Source organism: Loxodonta africana, chromosome 4 (assembly GCF_030014295.1).
Source record: "Loxodonta africana isolate mLoxAfr1 chromosome 4, mLoxAfr1.hap2, whole genome shotgun sequence".
NCBI lineage: Eukaryota > Metazoa > Chordata > Mammalia > Proboscidea > Elephantidae > Loxodonta > Loxodonta africana.
This window is the reverse complement of record NC_087345.1, coordinates 81,469,035-81,488,745: the sequence shown is the minus strand read 5'-3', so window position 1 is coordinate 81,488,745 and position 19,711 is coordinate 81,469,035. Positions and strand designations below refer to the sequence as shown.

Genomic DNA, 19,711 nt, shown 5'->3' with positions numbered 1-19,711 from the left:
GTCACTATGCTAGGTGATTTTAAACATAGTTATTTGCTCTTCACAACCAGGGTATCTGATATTACTCCCAGTTTTACAGAAAAGTTTCAAAAAAAGTTGAGTATTTGCTCAAGGTCGCAAAGTTAATAAATGTATCTCTTCATGATTTACTAAACCTCTTACGAACTTAACAATGAAAACAGGTCAAACACGGAGAAAAATTTTAGAGAAAGGAAGAGAAGGGGTTGATATCCCTGTAATGAAATGCTATAAAAATAATTTAGGCACAGTATTACAAAAATAATTCACAGTATAGAGCGACAGACAAATTCCTCTCAGGAATGTATCCATATGAGCTGAGTAGCAGGGGATATGACAGTCAGTTTTGTAAATTCTGAAGGAACACAGTAATACACTATGCCTTAGAAGATGGGGCGGTTATCATTGGAATTCTCAGGCAACTAGCCCTCATACACCAAAGAAGGAAAATAGGTAAGAACCAGGGCCACAAATCCAAGACACCCTTCCCCTCGGCCATCCAGCACAACACAAATGACTTATTTATAATAACTCTTCCCAGTTAAGTTGCGTATTGCCTCATACGCATGCAAAAGCTGGACAATGAATAAGGAAGACCAAACAAAAATTGATGCCTTTGAATTACAGTATTAGCAAAGAATACTGAATATACCATGGACTGCAAGAAGAACAAAGAAGTCTATCTTGGAAGAAATACAGCCAGGGTACTCCTTGGAAGCGAGGATGGTGAGACTTCATCTCATGTACTTTGGACATGTTATCAGGAGGGACCAGTCCCTGGATAAGGACATCATGCTTGGTCAAGCAGAAGGTCAACAAAACAGAGGAAGACCCTCAACAAGATGGATCGACACAGTGGCTGCAACAATGGGCTCAAACATAATGATTCTGAGGGTGGCACAGGACCGGGCAGTACTTCGTTCTGTTGTACGTAGGGTTTGCTATGAGTCAGAACTGACTCGATGGCACCTAACAACAAGTTGCATTTTTTTTAAGAATACTCTGCCTACCTCCTAACTCCTTTTTTATTTGACATAAACCAATAAATATTCCCAGAGTACCTATGGTTTCAACTTCATGCTGGGGCTATGGACCTGATGTTATACACTGAGTAAACATCAAAAATGTAACGTGCTCTCCCCCTCATTTTCATAGAACAAAGATTAAGAGACCACCTACTCTAGGCAAATAGGAAAATCCTGATCATTTTCTCCAATGTGCACAGCAAAACTCCAATGGCAACTACACCCTGGAGAACTGATCACCCCACAAAGTCATCTTCCTTAATAAACTAAACAGTCTAAGTTAGCAGAGCGGCAGAAAGAATGCAACAGTTTTCTCATTTTTTGTTCCAGAGAACCTCCAAATTTTGTTTCTATCCATCTTTGACCTAAAGACAGAATTGTCTTTAATTTCTATTATTACTATGGAAACCCTGACGGCATAGCAGTTAAGAGCTACAGCTGTTAACCAAAAGGTCTGCAGTTCGAATCCACCAAGCACTTCTTGGACCTTTATGGGGCAGTTCTACTCTGTCCTATATGGTCGTTATGAGTCGGAATAGACTCAATGGCAGTAGGTTTGGTTTCTTTGGTTTTATGTATCTTTGACCTAAGGACAGAATTGTCTTTTCCTGATTATCTAATTTCTATTACTACTATGTCAGAAGGTAAAGCAAATCTAACAAGCTTTAATATCACTGAATTCAACATCTTAACAGAGAGAAATACAGACTGTAACAGCTGGCAAACATGGATGGAAGCTACGAAAACAGCCTGTTGAAAAAAATAACTTGTGAAGAATTCCTGTAAGGTAATCAATAGTCAGTGATAAAAGGCAAGATTCAAAGGACTGTGTGAAATGAAGTGCCAAGTAGTTAGCTATATTCTCAGGAGAGTCATTTCCAGCCTACGTAGCCCCCAAAGCTGCTCTTATGTTGCAAAAACAGTACTTCCATCAATGTACCTTACCTTTCTGGAGATTGAAGACACATTCAAACCAAATCTTTGAGCCCTTTCCTTCAGTTTATCCAGATTAATCTACAAAAACATAAGAAAGCAAGCTTAAAATACCAAACAGGAAGTACAGGAGGCAGAAACTATGGCCCAAAGCTAACTGTTCAATAAGCCCAGAACATCAAAAACACCCCGTGTGCCAAGTTTAATGGTTGTGTTGAAAAACAGCAGTATCTACAAACAGAACTCGTACACAGTTTCCTACAGATTCTCTGGTGGTCATTAAGAATTAGCCCTTATCCAAGCCATCAGAAAAGACCTCAAACTCCAGGACCATAAGACAAATAGTTATATGGTCTGTCCTATAGCTAACAAAATCTATTCATCTTTTTAAGAAGAGTAATGGTGGGAAGGAAGATATCAACAGTGACTTGGAAGATGTGGCAATTTTCTTGGCCTTTCAGTACTTCAATTTTATTTTTTTTTCAGGACATACACAACATTGTACGGAACATAAACAGTCACTAAATTCATATGATCTCAGAGTTTCTTCCAATCTGAGCAGTCTCTAACTTTAAAGCTAACTGTATACAGTTAAGATCTGGTTCTGTAAGGAATAAAAACAAAGATTTTTTACCATAGGCTTGGTGTCAGATGACAGGCCTAAGGAAGCAAATAAAAACATTTTATTTGATATTTTTAAAAGTCGCAAAGGAAGTTGACAGTCTTCAAATCAGTTTAGACAGCACAGAAATAGTATATAAGACAAATGTCCTTTATGATGAGAAAGAAAAGGCAAAAATCTTTAATTAGAAATTATATGTGAATTCATTATTGATGGGAATGTAAAATGGTGCAGCTACTTTGTGAAAACACTCTGGAACTTCCTCAGGAAGTTAAACGCAAAGTTACCAATTGACCCAGCAATTCCACTCCCAAGTATATTCCCAAGAAAAATGGGAACATACATCCATACAAGCCCTTGTACATGAATGTTCATAGCAGCATTATTTATACCAGCCAAAACCTGAAAACAACCCAAACATTCCTTAACTCTTTACTGTAAACATTCCTGTATGGATTCAACTTTTACCACAATCCATATGCTAGTAACTGTTGGATATTTTTATATTCTCATTCAAAGAACAATACCTCCTTTTAAAATGCTTCCAAATTCTATTACTTTTAAGAGCAGCTTTGCAGTTTTAGGATGCCAGAATTATATGAATAGCAACACAAATACATTATCTGTATTTTTATATTTTGTTGTTGAGAATATACACAGCAAAACATAAACCAAGTCAACACATGACAATTCAACGACACTGATTACATTTTCTGAGTTGTGCGACCATTCTCAATCTCCTTTTCTAAGTTGTTCTTCCCCATTAACGTAAATGTACTTGCCCCCTAAGGTTCCTATCTAATCTTCTGAGTTGCTTTTGTTCCGTACATTATTTTATTGATCAAGTTTCCTTTTCAGATTAAGTACTAATTTTAGCTTTTCCATCCTCAAATAGCAGCACCGAATGTCTTTATATCTAACTAACATCTTTAAATCATTTTGTTGTACCTTTACTACTGTATCTCTTTTGAGACAACTAAGAGTCAGAATATATTTTGTTTCTAAAACACTTAATGATAGTAGCCAGAATTTTGTTGGTCTTTTTAAAAGCTTAGCAAAACAGTATGACAAGCTCTTTAGGGAACATTTTATTATCACATTTAAAACTACTCACAGGTCACTTGATAAGCTGTATTATTGGACTGAGACTACATTTAGACTTTAAGTCCCTGAAAACAGGGACTGTTCTTCTTAATAATAATTTTAGCTCTTTTTCCTAATGTATTACATAAGGAAAATATATTCATTGTAGAAATTTTAAAATAACGGACAAAGAGAAGTCATTCAAAATTCCACCAACCAGAGATAATGAGTATTAACAATATATCCTTTTAAAATATTTTTTCCCTATCCATATATGTACTTTTTAATTATTAAAATGGGAACACATTGTTAATATAGTTTTGTAACTTGCTTCTTTCACTTAACATTTTTCTGATAAATATTCTTCAACATCGTTTTGATGTGCACGGTCTTTTATTACACTATGGTACGCATTTCTTTAACCAATTCCCTATTGTATATTATGTTTTTAGTTACTGATCACTATAAACAATGCTATGATAATCCTATGGCTAAGTCTTTAAGTATACCCAACATTATTTCCTTAAGATAAAGTCCTAGAAGTAAAAATACTAGATAAAAGATACTCTTTTTCTCCTTTTACCACTCATACTGGTTAGGTGCACGGAAATTACACACTGATCGGAGACGCCAGAATAAGCAAGCAAGAAAAATACTAGAAACTTCTCTGATGATGTCCAAAAAAAGGGAAGACTAATGGTGGCACTTTCTCCTATCCTCTCATAACTTCAGCACCTTCTCCTCTTATCTGCCCACCAAAGAAGTGAATGGTTTAACCTCTTAGGGTCTTCTAATGTTGACAGGTTCACCCTCATTGGGAGAAATGAAATCAGTTGTGCCAGAAAAGAAAGAATATGAAGGTAACCTTCTCAGAAGAGTCTCTATACTCGTACCTTTTGTTGGAACTGAAGGAATGCCAAACCTGTAAAAAGAAAAACATGCTTAATTTTAGGAAGCTGTTCACACTCCTGGTTGTCTGTCTCCGTGTCAAGTGTACATATGGTACTTCTCGCTTGTGATCTCAAGCTTTGCAATCATTAGCTAATTCTAACAACCCCATGAAAGAGGTTCAGTTTACTCCTCTTCTTCTCAGTTTACTCCTCCTCCAGAAAATCAGCTAAAAAGAAGCCTTATTAGAATTAGGAGAAGTCAGTTCCTGATTTTTGCCTATTACAAAAACCCTGCTCCATAATAAAATCCAATCTATAGCTTCTACATCCATATCAGCAGATGTTCTGAACAGGGCCAAGAAGTGTTCATTTCCTTTCAGTAAGCCTCTATTCTACCAAAGTCAACAATTATGTCTAAAACCACCTCAGGTCCAAAAGGCTGGGGATACTTACCTAGCTGCCCGGGCAGCTTTCTTACTCTCCAAGCTCACAGGTACATTGAATCTTTCAGCCCTCTTCTGCATTCTCTAAGTGATAATAGATAAAAGAAGGAGAAGAGAAAAACAATTTCTGGTTTGCTTCTTTTAAGAGAAAAGTTGGTTAGAGATGGGTATCTTTAGAACATCAGAAGTAATTTCTTAAGGTCTCAGATGAGAATACCAACAATCCTAGAGGGTATCAGATTCTATCTATCCTAAGGCTTAACTCAACAGCCTTTTCGATAAAGCAAACACAAAAAGATTGCATTACATTCACGCCCTGAAAAACAAAAGGAATAAAATAGAATAAAACCCACATTCTATACAAAGCAAAGGCTGTTTTGGTAGACTTTTGAAAAGGGAACAAAGGAAGAGCTGGGCTCCAACACAGTGCTTCAGAATGGAGGCAGTGTTGTCCTATGTCATTCTATAAGGGTTTAATAATTCTCTGCTTTAAGGGTACAAAACAGAACACAAGATCTTAACTAGAACCTAATTTCAGAGATCTTAGAGACAGAATCCAGAGAAATTTCAATCTCATCTGCTAGTGGGTAGCAATTTAAGAGTGACATCTTCTCTTACTTTGTTCTCTTAAAGTACAATCCTCCCTAATCGTAACCCTAGGCTTATAAACATCTTAGAGAGGGGTACCATTAAGACCATAAGATTACATATAAAAAAGACTAGGGCTTCAAAAGTAGCTACCCACTATGCTAGCCCTAATAAGTATAGTTGGTGGAGAAATAGATCAAGACCAAAATCTGACAATACTAATTTTCTGCCTATGAAGAAATTTTTTAAAATAATGATGTAAATACAATCAAATGTAAGAAACAGAGAGATAAATGTAGAGACTGCCCATCTAACAGGAAGCAGGAATACAATAAAAAGCTAATACCTACCTCAGTCTGTGGTATTTCGGACGTAATTTTTACCACTTTCTTCTCTGCTGCCCTGGAAAAGAAGTTTTGTTTTTTTTTTTTTCCTTAATAAAAAAACTGATATTCTAAACCAAAACCTTAGGGCTATGTAAGAATTCACCTAGGTCATATCCTCTGCCCCATACCTCTCCACCAATCCTTAGCCTAAAAAAAAAAAAAAAAAAACACGAAGCCCATTTAACTTTGGTTCCTTGAACTGTCATCTCTTAAGAAGGGTTCAAATAACAGCCAAGCTACTTTACCTAAGAAAGAAATCAGAGAAGTCTGGTTAAAAATATTGGGCTGAAGGGAAACACTCAAGGGGTACTATAATCCATTTCATTTGCTTTAAGAACTTTTAATTTACTTCTGGACTAATGTCTACTCCTCCAACCCTCATTTAAATACCAGCTCTTAATTTTCATCACAATAACAACTAATGAGTGCTCTATAGGCCCTGGTTTCCATCTTTTACAAATCCGTTATTTCCCCATGGAGCCAGTAGCTCCAGCTGGAACAGTCAAAGTGGGACAAATAAAAATGCTAGAGGGAGTAGGGGAAAAAAAGGCCAAGGGGAATCTGAGTTAGGAAAACATGGTAAGTTACTGGTCAAAAGGTTTAAGAGAAAACAAAACAGGGGGGACTGTAGGGGTGGGAGACAAAGTTCGGAAGTACCCAGGATAAATGGAAGGGCATTAACCGGCCACCAAACAACTCCCATAAAACCGTGAGTCATAACCAGTCTCATTAAGGTCCCTCATTTAGAGACATGGGCAGCTTTTGTTCCAATATCCCGGACACTTTTCCCATTTGATGCCCTGAAAGGTAGTAATGGTTTAATGACATTTTCAGAGGAAGCAATTCTGGAGCAGGAACTTACTCTCCTCTATCCTTTTGTTGGAGCTCCCTGGACGGAAAGACAAGTAATGGGTGCCCCCTGCTGACCATAACTAAGTTCTACAATATTTAACTGCATTGGCTGGGGATGGAAGGGGGCATTAAACTAGAAAACAGAGGTGTATTTCTGGAGAACCTCAGGCCAAAGATGAAGAAAGGGGATCTCCTTTTGAATATTCGAATAATCTAAAATTAACCCTGGATAATTTGACTCAGCTTAATAAATTTCTAAATTCTTACCATTTCCTGACCATTCTTCCTCTCCCACCCCTCACCATCCTTTTCAGGCAGAAGAACCAAGTAAGTGTAATGTTTTACTTGAAGTCCAATGCCATTAAGAGAGCAGTGCTCTCCAACTCCAGGCTAATGACTTCCTCCACACCCCCATCCTGATGCACACTCATTGCAGTACACGTCATAGCAGAAACGGGACCTCAGAGAGGAAGCATCCTTCTATGCTATTCCAGTTTCCTTAGGCTCAATTAAACTCAAGCAATAAAAACACATAAATTCTGGGACTCGGGAAATTTCTATCCTCCACTGAGAAATTTGCCTCTCCTACCCATAGTCACATATAAAACACTCCCCAAACTATAGGAACCCGGAACCTTTCCGTAACATAGTTTAGTCTAACCATAACTATCCCTCTAAAAAGCGAAATTACTCCAACACAATTTCAATTTCCTTGTTTTGAACTTTACTGATAAAATTAAACCCCTCAAGAGAATTACATGCATTTTGTATATTCTAAGGTTTTTTAAGGCTAGTGAACTTGCACAAACTTTCAAACTTCATTGTCTTTAACACACAAGCCAGTTAGCACTGTATTTACTTGATCTTCCTTCTTGCCCAGAAGTCCCAAAACATCTGTTTGAAAGCTATTCCACTAAGTCTTTTTATCAAGGCACTATATCTAATAATATGCCTCCTGTCATGGAAAGATAACGAATTGGTTTTAGAAAGCAGTAATATTTGGGATAATTTATTAAAATGTTAAACACACAACCTCTGTGACCTAGCAAATCCACTGCTAGGAATTTATGCTTTGGGTATACTTAGGTAAGTATAAAAATAGTTGGGCAAAGATGTGTAGACATGTAGTACTGCGTGTTTTTGCTACATGAATATTCTCAACGTCCATCAACAGGAGACTAGTAAATTATTGCTCATGCACAGAATGCTGCTAGAAAGAAAAAGGTTCTAAGTAGATAACTACTAAATCTGGGTGGTAGGTACATGTTGTTGTTAGGTGCCGTGAAATCAGTTCCGACTCACAGTGACCCTATGTACAACAGAACAAAACACTGCCCGTCCTGTGCCATCCTCACAACCGTTGTTATGTTCGAGCCCATTGTTGCAGTCACTCTGTCGATCCAACTTGTTGGGAGTCTTCCTCTTTTTTTGCTAATCCTCTACTTTATCAAGCATGATGTTGTTCTCCAGGAAGGTACATGAGGAGGGTCTACTATACTATTCTCATAACCTTTGCATATAATTGCAATTTTCCATAATAACAAGCTAACAAAAGAAATCTACCACTTACTAAGACAATTATTACTACTTCATAGGGTTCATGTGAGATCAAATGAGAATACACGTAACACACTTAGAACCATGCCTAGCATATAACAACTAACATTTAAATAAGGACTTTTTAATTATTATTAACATTACTATGATTTGATGATATGGAAAGATCTCCACATATAAGGGGGGGAAAAAAAATCAAGACAGACACATTCTTACACATACACACACAATATATAAAATATTCCAGGATACACTGAAAACCTCTGGGAAGTCAGATGGGGGTGGGGACAAGGGTTCTGACTTTACAGTTTATATACTCCTCTACGTACTATCTGAGTTTTCAGTAGTACAGATACTGCCTTTTTATAACGAGTTAATACAGCTATGAGGAACAAAAATTTTTAAAGGGACTTATACTGTTGTAATGTACTGGAATATAAAATGGTCAGACATTTGGGGAAAGAGCCCTAAATAAAAGATGTTTATGATTAACCTTGTTAGGATAGTTTAAATAAATTGAGATCCACTTCAGTACTTTCCTCCTCTCCTCCACTGTAAATCAAAAACGAAGAGTGCTGCTTGAAAGACAACCTCTACCTAACACTGCCCTCCCTTACAAACTCCTTACATACAGTTTTACTCTTCTCTGGAGAACATTTATCTATTACGGTGATTCTACAAAACAACAACAAAGGTTAGGAAAACTAAACTTTTGTCTGGGCTTCAAGAGTCACCTGGTCCTAAAACCAAAAAAAAAAAAAAAAAACACCCACTGCCGTTGAGTTGATTCTGACTCATAGCGACCCTATAGGACAGAGCAGAACTGCCCCACAGAGTTTCCAAGGAGTGCCTGGTGGATTTGAAATGCCAACCTCTTGGTTAGCAGCCGTAGCACTTAACCACTATGCCACCAGGGTTTCCAACCTGGTCCTAATGACCTACTATGTAACTCAGAGACAAACCACTTTGCTTCACTGGGACCACGTACTTGAAGTGAAGTAGGCTCTTCTTCATTTCATTTCAGAAATGAAAAGGCCAATGGGAATGTATAAGAGGTAAACAGAGTAAAATACTAAATTCAATAAAACCAGAACTGTCTGCTCTGTACTAAGATAATAAAAAAGAGATAGTTACATATCAACAGTTTTTTCAGGGGGTTCTTCCTCTTTGACAGGCAATTCTATGGGCTTTGGTTCTTCTTCCTAAAACCAAATGAAACGAGAATGGTTAACATAAATTAACAGTAAATATTCACCAACAGTAGAATATCAGAACTCAAAAAATAACCAGTTTCTCAGGAACTTCACTCCCTTTTTATGCTCCCCTAATGAGTAAAAAAAAAAAAGAAAAAATTTTTCTTTTTTTCAATGAGTTAGCACCTAAGTCCTCTAATGACTGATGTTAAGCAATGTGCCCAATGCAGTGGCACAATGCCAGGCCAATAACTAACCTTACTCTCTCCAACTCACCTCTGTTTCATCTCCCAGTACATCTTCTTCATTTGCTTCCTCTTCAGCTGAAGAATATTAAAACATTCAGGTCACTGTACTTAGGCTAAAATTATAATCATTTGCTTTCTAAAAATAAAATTCAATAATGAAAGTGGAACTGATTTTCATATAAAATTTGTTCCGTATGGAGAATAACTGTATCTCCACCTAACAATACAAAGTTGAACTCCTGTGGGATTTAAAAACTAAATGTGATGAGGTAAAACTACAAAAAGGTAATGTGGGAGAATATCTTTGAGCTTTAATGGTGGGGAAGGATTTCTAAAAAACCGGCAAAAAATAGAAATTTTTTTCAAATTAAGGACTTTTATATAATGAAGGACACCATGGACAAAGTTAACAGAGAAGATATTTGTGTTTAAAACCAACAAGGGAATAATTACTAGAATATAAGAAACATGCCTGTAAACCAACAAATGATGTGAAACCCAAAAGAAAAATGGGCAAAGAAAAAGAAATCCAAATAGCCACGAACACAAGAAATGTTTAAACTTTTTAATATTGGAGAAATTAAATTAAAACAATCAACACATTAGCAAAAACTAGGACACTTGAAAGGACAATGCTAAGTTTAGGTTTGTGGAGATACAAGAAGCCTCATGCACCGCTGATGAGATTACAGATTTATGCAGCAATTCTGGAAAACAATTCAGCAATGCATATCACCCAGCGGTTCCATTCCTGGGTATATATTCCAGAAAGACTGTCACACAGGAACATAAATGGAGAAGAAACAAGTAGCTTATCCCAGTATTACCAACAGCAGCGGAGACTCAGAGGCAATATAAGTGTTTGTTGCTGGTCAATTAAGTAAAAATGTGGTGGCTACCCATCATAGAATACTAGGTAGGAACTGGACTCAACAGACTAAATGATCACACAGCCACAAGCCACAAGGATACATCTTTAAAAAACACAGTACTTTGTACAAAAAAAAAAAAAGAGAAATAAAATGAAGCTATTTTATTTATACCATTTATAAAGATAATAGCATTATACACCAAACAACACTACATGGCTCACAAGGACAAGGATAAAAAATATATACCAAACACATTAGAATGGTTGCCTAAGGAGGGGAGGGAGTAAAATGAGGAGTGGAAATAAAAGAGAATACATACATAAATAAATACTAGAGAGAGGACTTACACAACCTGGGATCATAGTATGCCTTAAACATTTTTTGTTTGGTTTAAAGGCCAGGTTTGGAGAATGTCAGAGTTAGAAGTGACCAGGGATTACCTAGTTGTACGGATTTCAAGGGTAAAGAGAACATTTTTCTTATTTCATAGATCAGGATCAGACATTTAGCCATGTAAACAGTGACTGTTCAAAGTTACCTAGTACATTTCTGGCATAACAGGAATTAGAACTCAAGCCTGCCAGTTTTCAGGCTAATGACATTTGTACTATCATGTTACCTTTTAAATAACTTGCTGAAATAAAATTATAATGTAAAAAAGGAGGATTATTTCTCTGCATTACAGCCACTGTTTTGGATGACTGGGACAGTTTCCTTGATGTAATTAATTAAGCACTTACATCACTAATGATCTAAATGAAAAGAAGAAAGCTTCTATGTGACAGAGCCTGAAAATTAATCTCCTCACTCACATCACTCCTTGCCTCCACAAACCACTCACCATGCTCTTCAAGATATGCCTGGAGCCTGTTGATGAGATCTTGTTTTATTCCCTTGGTCTCCAAACCACGAGCAAGACATTCCTGCTTTAGTTCGGCAAGCTGAGAAGAAAGAATAAAGTTTTTTCTTGGTTAAGAGCATAAACCCTCGTGAATGAAAAGAGGCAGTCCCTACAAGAAAAAAATTGAAAATAAAAGTTCAATCCCAAACTACTGTCCATTAATCCCACCAAGCCCCTGGGTCCACAGAGATGGCCTATTTCCCTCTAGCAATATTCAATATGCATGAGGACCTTCCTAACAGATGTAATTCTACTTTTAATAAAATTCTGACCTGTCTGTACATCTATTTGTTATCACAAATCTTTAGGTATTTTTGAATAGTTCCAAGAAAAAAAAATTTTTCCCTAAAAATTAATGTGTCACCTAGCATACAGAAAGAATCAATCTTAAGAAGCAAATCCAGTTATTTAAAAGCAAATTCTCCTTACCACCTATTATCCCAGATCCTTTATGGCAGTCTATCCTATACATGCATACAGGTCTGACCACAGTAGAATCAGATAGATGTGTTTAAAACTAGCTTAATGCCAACAATGAATTAATTGATTAAAGGACCTATGTCAGTGTGGAAAAAGTATCTAATGGCATGCCACAGAGTTCTGTTGAAGATTTTAAAATCAGAACTTGACCAAAGATACAAAGGATAATAGAAGGAAAGAAACTTTGTAGACCATGGGAGGAAGGAAAATTGATGGATTACTGACAGAACTAAATTAAAGAAAAAAACCTTCAGGGAGAACAATGAGCTAAAATGAAGATTCAATTTAGAAGGAATACATATAAAGCCCTGCACCTTAAATGTATAAAAGCCAGAGGAGGGCGTTCTGGCTCAAGAGTAACTCAAAGGATAACGATCTCAGGGTTCTAGATAATTACAAGCACTTAGTTCCTAGTGCTGCTATAACAAAAATACCCCAAGTGGATGACTTTGACAAACAAATTTATTTTCTCATAGTTTAGGAGACTAGAAGTCTGAATTCAGGGTGTCAGCTTTAGGAGAAGTCTTTCCTCTGCTGGCTCTGGGGGAAGGCCCTTGTCTCTTCTGAGCTTCTGCTCCTGGACAATCTTCATGTAGCTTGGCATCTCTCTTTCCCCACCTCTGCTTCTCTCTTGATTTTTTAATTTCTTTTGTATCTCAAGAGAGATTGACTTAAAACACACCCTACTCTAATCCTATGTCATTAACATAACAAAAACCCATTTCCAAATGGGATTATAACCACAGATATAACCCACAGCCGCAGAGTCGATTCGAACTCATAGCGACCTGTAGGACAGAGTAGAACTGCCCCATAGGGTTTCTAAGGAGCGCCTGGTGGATTTGAACTGCCAAACTTTTGGTTTGCAGCCATAGCTCTTAATCACTACGCCACCAGGGTTTCCAACCACAGATCTAGGGGTTAGGATTTGTAACACATATTTCTGGGGGACACAATTCAGTCCACAACAAGTGCAAAGAGGGTTAACAGTATGGTTTGCTACCAAAGTAATTCTAAGTTATGGATAGCTGAAATATAGAATCTATAATAAATGATGTAATAGCCTTACTGGGTTCTATATTCTTATTTTAAGAAGGATGCTGACATGCTGATCCAAGGAGAAGAAGCAGGAAATGGAAGGCTCCAGAAATCCTATATGCACATTGGTGCACAAATAGATGTTTGGCCTGAAAGAAGACTTCGCTAACAACTTAGAAGAGGAGGGTAAGAATGGTTGCACAACTTGAAGAATGTAATCAATGTCACTGAATTGTATATGTAGAATCTGTTGAGTTAGGGTATGTTCTGCTGTGCATATTCTCAACAACAACAACAAAAGAAGACCCTGCTGGTCTTGAAGTACAGGTCAAAGACCAACCAGTAGAAGTTATAAAGCAGATTACAATAGAAGAAAGAACTTTATTATTAAGGGAGTATGCTCAGCATCTCTAGAATGTTTTCAACCAGGGGAGCACTTCCAGTAAGAAACAAGGGAAGAAAACAGAAACAGAAAGCAGTTTTTAATAGTGTCACAACAATTAGAGGGGTGGGACTGTTAGTGAGTGGGACAAGCAGGTGGTGATCCTATGCAGACACTTGTCCTACCCAACATTGCCAATAACACCCTCTATTGAGAAAAACTGCAGATAATCACACATTAAAAATGTTATATATTTTTTAAAAGCTTCTGAATATAAAAAGTGACTGCTGAGTGGCTGAATAACATGGTTCAGAACACAGTCTCTGAAGTCAGACTGCCTGAGTTCAAATTCCAGCTCTATCACTTACCAGCTGTGTGACCTTGGGTGAGTAACTTAACCTCTGTACCTCAGTTTCCTTATCTGTGAAATGGGAACAATAACTATCTATCTCATAGGGTTATGATGATTAAACCTGTAAATACTTATAAAGCATTTACAACATTAATTGGCAGCTAGTAAGCACTTTTTTACATTTGTTACATAGGCAATGGATAAGGTATTAGACAAGATTAGATAAAATCAGTGACCCAGGTTTCTAAATTTGAAAGATCAATATATTTTTAAATAGGTAAACTCATAGGGCTGCCAGCTCCTTATAATCTTCCAAGTGGGTCATAGACTGATACTTTTATTTAAAAAAAAAAACAATAAAAATTAATTACTAGAAAAATGATCACACACTTGGATGTAGAAGTCATGTCAAACTCTTATAAAAGTTTATTCTCAACTTTTGTTCTTGTCTCATCACTAACCAGTAATAAACAACTGGCTCATGAACCAGCACTGGACTGCAGACTATATCTTCAATACCATGAATCTAGAACCTAGACTCTAGGTGATCTCTAAAGTTCATTTTTAAATAATAACTTTGATCTTTTTCACATTTGTACTATTGATTTCCTTTTAGCTTGCTGGAGAACAAGTCTTACATTTTAAAACTCTTTGTTGGTTTGTTATAAAAGTACTAAGTCACTATAGAATAGTTATAAAATACTGAAAAGTACAGAGAAAAATAAGTCATCTGTAATCCCAGGACTTAAGAGATCATTTAACATTTTAAATACATAATGTGTCTTGTGTGTGTTGAGGAGGTGTTGGTTGTTTGTTTACAAAGAAATAAAAAACAGTTGCCATCGAGTCCATTCCAACTCATGGTGCCCCATGTGTGTCAGAACAGAATTGTGCTCCAAAGGATTTTCAATGGCTGATTTTTGGGGAAGCCTTTCTTCTGAGGTGCCTATGGGTGGGCTCGAATCTCCAATCTTTCAGTTTGCAGCCAAGCATTAACCATTTGTACCACCCAAGGACCCTTTACAGAGAAATACAGCTTCATTACTTCCTGTAACTCTTAATCTTCCTTATAAGCCTCCATTGCATTTTTATTCCTGTGATTTACATAACATTTTTTGATAAATAGGAACCCTGATGGTGTAGTGGTTAAAGCGCTCAGCTGCTAACCAAAAGGTCGGCAGTTTGAACCCACCAGACGTTCCACGGGAGAAAGATGTGGCAGTCTGCTTCCACAAAGACTTACAGCCTTGGAAACTCTACAGGGTTGCTATGTGTCGGAATAGACTCAACAGTAGTTTTTTTGGCAGATAGGAATGTTATATATAGTTTTAACATAATATTGTATTATTTCACCTATTGTGAATTCTTGTATTTTACAACATCATCTCAAAAGGGAAATGTTGTTGGGTGCTATCAAGTAGGCTGACTCACAGCAAACCTATGTACAACAGAACGAACCACTGCCTGTGCTATCCTCACAATCGTTGTTATGCTTGAACCCACTGTTGCAGCCACTGGGTCAATCCATCTTGTTGAAGGTCTTCCTCTTTTTTGCTGGCCCTCCACCTTACCAAGCATAATGTCCTTCTCAGAAACCGATCCCTCGGGATAACACATCCAAAGTATGTGAGATGTAGTCTCATTATCCTTGCTTGTAATGAGCATTCGGGTTGCACTTCCTCCAAAACAGATTTGTTGTTCTTTTAGCAGTCCGTGGTATGTTCGATATTCTTCACCACCACCACAATTCAAACGCATCAATTCTTCTTCAGTCTTCCTTATTCATCAACCAGCTTTCTCATGCATATAAGGTAACTGAAAACACAATGGATTCGGTCAGGCGCATCTTAGTCTTCAAGATAACATCTTTGCTTCTCAACACTTTAAAGTGGTCTCTTGCATGAGATTTGCCCGATGCAATGCGTCTTTTGATTTCCTGACTGCTGCTTCCATGAGTGTTGACTGTAGATCCAGGTAAAATGAAATCCTTGACAGCTTCACTCTTTTCTCCATTTGTCATGATGTTGCTTATTGGTCCAGCTGTGAGGATTTCTGTTTTCTTAATGTTGAAGTGTAACCCATATACTGCAGGCTGCAGTCTCTGATCTTCATCAGTAAGCGCTTCAAGTCCTCTTCACTTTAAGCAAGTGAGGTTGTGTCATCTGCATAACACGGGTTGTTAATGAGTCTTCCTCCAATCCTGAGTCCCCCCCCCGTTCTTCTTCATCCAGTCCAGTCTCTCAGAAATCCGCTCAGCATACAGACTGAATAGGTATGGTGAAAGGATACAATCCTGGCGCACACCTTTCCTGACTTTAGATCACGCAGTATCCCCTTGTTCTGTTTGAACCACTGCCTCTTGATCCATGTATAGGTTCCAAATGAGCGCAATCAAGTGTTCTGGAATTCCCATTCTTCCCAACATTGTCCATACTTTGTTTGAGCACAATCAAGTGTTCTGGAATTCCCATTCTTCCCAACGTTGTCCATACTTTGTTACGATCCAGTTGAATGCTTTTGCATAGTCAAATAAAACACAGGTAAACATCTTTCTGGTATTCTCTGCTTTCAGCCAGGATCCATCTGACATCAGCAATGATATCCCTCGTTCTACATCTTCTTCTGAATCTGGCTTGAATTTTTGACAGTTCCTTGTAGATATACTGCTGCAACCACTTTTAAATGATCTTCAGCAAAATTTTACTTACGTGTGATATAACTGATATTGTTCAATAATTCCCACATTTGACTGGAGCACCTTTCTCGGGAACAGGCATAAATACGGATCTCTTCCAGTCGGTTGGCCAGGTAGCTGTCTTCCACATTTCTTGGCATAAACAACTGAGTACTTCCAGCACTACATCGGTTTGTGGAAACATCTTAATTAGAACTCCATCAACTCCTGGAGCTTTGTTTTTTCCCAATTCTTTCAGCGCAGCTTAGATGTCTTCCTTCAGTACCATTGGTTCCTGATCATGCTATCTCCTGAAACAGATAAACGTCAGCCAATTCTTTTTGGTACAGTGACACTGTATATTCCTTCCATCTTCTTTTGACGCTTCCTGCATCATTTAATATTTTCCCCATAGAATCCTTCAATACTGCAACTTGAGGCCTGAATTTTTTCTTCAGTTCTTTCAGCTTGAGAAATGCCAAGTGTGTTCTTCTCTTTTGGGTTTCTACCTCCAGGTCTTGGCATGTCATTATTATACTTTACTTTGAAATCTTCTGTTCAGCTCCTTTACTTCATCACTTTCTCCTTTCACTTTAGCTACTCAACGTTCAAGAGCAGGTTTGAGAGTCTTTTCTGACATCCGTTATGGTCTTTTCTTTCTTTCCTGTCTTTTTAATGACCTCTTGCTGTCTTCATGCATGATGTCCTTGAAGTCATCCCACTACTTGTCTGCTCTTGGGTCATTAGTGTTCAATGTGTCAAATTTATTCTTGAGATGGTCTCTAAACTCAGGTGGGATATGCTCAATGTTGTACTTTGGCTCTCGTGGGCTTGTTCTAATTTTCTTCAGTTTCAACATGAACTTGCATATGAGCAACTGATGGTCTGTTCCACAGCTGGCCCCTGGCCTTGTTTTGACTGATAATATTGAGCTTTTCCATCATCTCTTTCCACAGATGTAGTTGATTTGATTCCTATGTATTCCATCTGGCGAGGTCCACAGGTATAGTGGCCGTTTATGTTGGTGAAAAAAGGTACTTGGAATGAAGAAGTTGTTGGTCTTGCAAAATTCTACCATGCGATCTTTGGCATCATTTCTATCACCAAGGCCGTATTTTCCAACTACCAACCCTTCTTTGTCTCCAACTTTCGCATCCCAATCATCAGTAATTATCAATGTATCCTGATCGCATGTTTAATCAATTTCAGACTGCAGAAGCTGGTATATGTTATATACACGTGTATGTATATACGTGTTATATACACGTGTATATAGTATATACATGTGTATACATTATATACGCGTACATAACATACACATATATGTATATATACACACGTATATAAAAAAAATGTATGTACAAACACATACATAAACACACACATCTGTATAACATATATACATAAGCTGCCTGGACAAGAAACAGCTAAGTAATACTGACTGAAGTTGGGAAGAGAAGCTAGCTGGGGACAGGGGTAAGAAGGAAACTTTTTACCACATACCCTTTTATACCATTAGAATTGTGAACTTCTGCATGAATTACCTATTCAAAAAGTAACTTTTAAAAATGTTATTTTTCCGTATCAATAAAGCATTCTCCATTCTACCTATTTAACCCACAGAGAAAGGACAGATCAACTGATCAAATAACACATTTGACACTAATAACTTATTTATTGTCATTTACTAATCTTGAATTTTAATTCAAATATTTTATTGGAAATATTTTTCATTTGTTAATCTCTCCTGATAGCACAGTGGTAAAGTGCTCAGCTGCTAACCAAAAGGTTGGCAGTTCGAATCCATTAGCCGCTACCTGGAAACGCTATAGGGCAGTTCTACTCTGTCCTATAGGGTTGCTATGAGTCAGAATCGACCTGACGGCAACAGGTTTGGTTTGGTTTGATCTCTCCATATGGTTTGTAAACTCTCAGAGAACAGACATTTTATATCATGTACAACATTTCACATAGCAGAAACTCAAACACGTATTTATTTTCAAATACTAGTAAATGCCATAAGAAGCCTTGGCAGCGCAGTGGTTAAAGCGATCCACTGCTAACCAAAAGGTCAGCAGTTCAAACCACCAGCAGCTCCATGGGAGAAAGATGTGGCAGTCTGCTTCAGTAGAGATTTATAGTTTTGGAAACCCTATGGGGTCACTGGAAACCCCAGTGGTTTAGTGGTTAAGGGCTACGGCTGCTAACCAAAAGGTCAGCAGTTTGAATCCACCAGGCACTCCTTGGAAACTCTATGGGGCAGTTCTTCTCTGTCCTATAGGGGCACTATGAGTTGGAATCGGCTTGACTGCAACAATATGGTTTTATGGGGTCACTATGCACTGGGTTTTTTGGGTTATGAGTCAGAATCGACTCGACAGCAATGGGTTTTGGAGTATGTAGCAGACCAGATGCTAAGTACCTTGAATGCATTTTCTCATTTAATCCTTAAAACAAACTTATGTAGTTGGTATTATGATCCCCATTTTATAAATTAAGAAAACGAGACTTAAACAGATTCAGTTGGTTTATGATCACACAGCTAGTAAATAGTGGAGCCAATATGCCAGCTAGGGTCTCTGTGATTCAAGCTCATAATCTTAACTACTAAGGTGCTAACACTGCTCTCTCTTGATTCTTTTACCTCTCTCTCCTCCTCAGCCTCAAAGGAACCCTGGTGGCACAGTGGTTAAGCGCTGGCCTGCTAACCGAAAGGTCAGCAGTTCGAATCCACCAACTTGGAAACCCCATGAAGCAGTTCTACTCTGTCCTTTGGGGTCACCATGAGTTGGAATCAATCTGACTGGATGGCAACAGGTTTGGTTTTTTCCTCAGCCTCCTTACTAGCTCTTGCTCTACCCAACCCCATAAATACTGGTATTCACTAAGATTCCTTCTTTCGCTCTCATTTCACTTGTAACAAACGTGTTCACTCCCCTGAATCCAATCACTGGCAAATCCTGTCACCTCTACTTTCAAAATATATCTAGAATCTAATTCCTTCTCATCACCTTGAACACTACTCCTCAGGTCTTCCTATCATACAGACTATTGTAAAAACCTCTTCAGCTGTTATCTCACTATAGTTTATTCTCTAGTCAGATTGATTCTTTGAAAATTTAAGTCAGACATACGTATGTGTACATGCTACAAACACATCCATGTATGTAGTTG

General features: G+C 37.6%; 1 protein-coding gene across 3 annotated transcripts in view; it reads right to left on the bottom strand.

Annotated features, from left to right (window-relative positions):
- Nucleotides 1-19,711, bottom strand: part of SARNP (SAP domain containing ribonucleoprotein) — a 45,922-nt gene that overhangs the window by 21,031 nt on the left and 5,180 nt on the right. For all 3 annotated transcript variants that reach the window (XM_003405109.4, XM_064284092.1, XM_023557318.2), the window contains exons 2-9: nt 11,552-11,651; nt 9,867-9,913; nt 9,532-9,599; nt 5,953-6,004; nt 5,025-5,098; nt 4,575-4,603; nt 2,611-2,636; nt 1,989-2,057 (exon numbers count right to left, since the gene is read on the bottom strand). In XM_003405109.4, the coding sequence (XP_003405157.1) occupies nt 1,989-2,057; nt 2,611-2,636; nt 4,575-4,603; nt 5,025-5,098; nt 5,953-6,004; nt 9,532-9,599; nt 9,867-9,913; nt 11,552-11,651 (465 nt within the window). The remainder of the gene's footprint in view (nt 1-1,988; nt 2,058-2,610; nt 2,637-4,574; nt 4,604-5,024; nt 5,099-5,952; nt 6,005-9,531; nt 9,600-9,866; nt 9,914-11,551; nt 11,652-19,711) is intronic.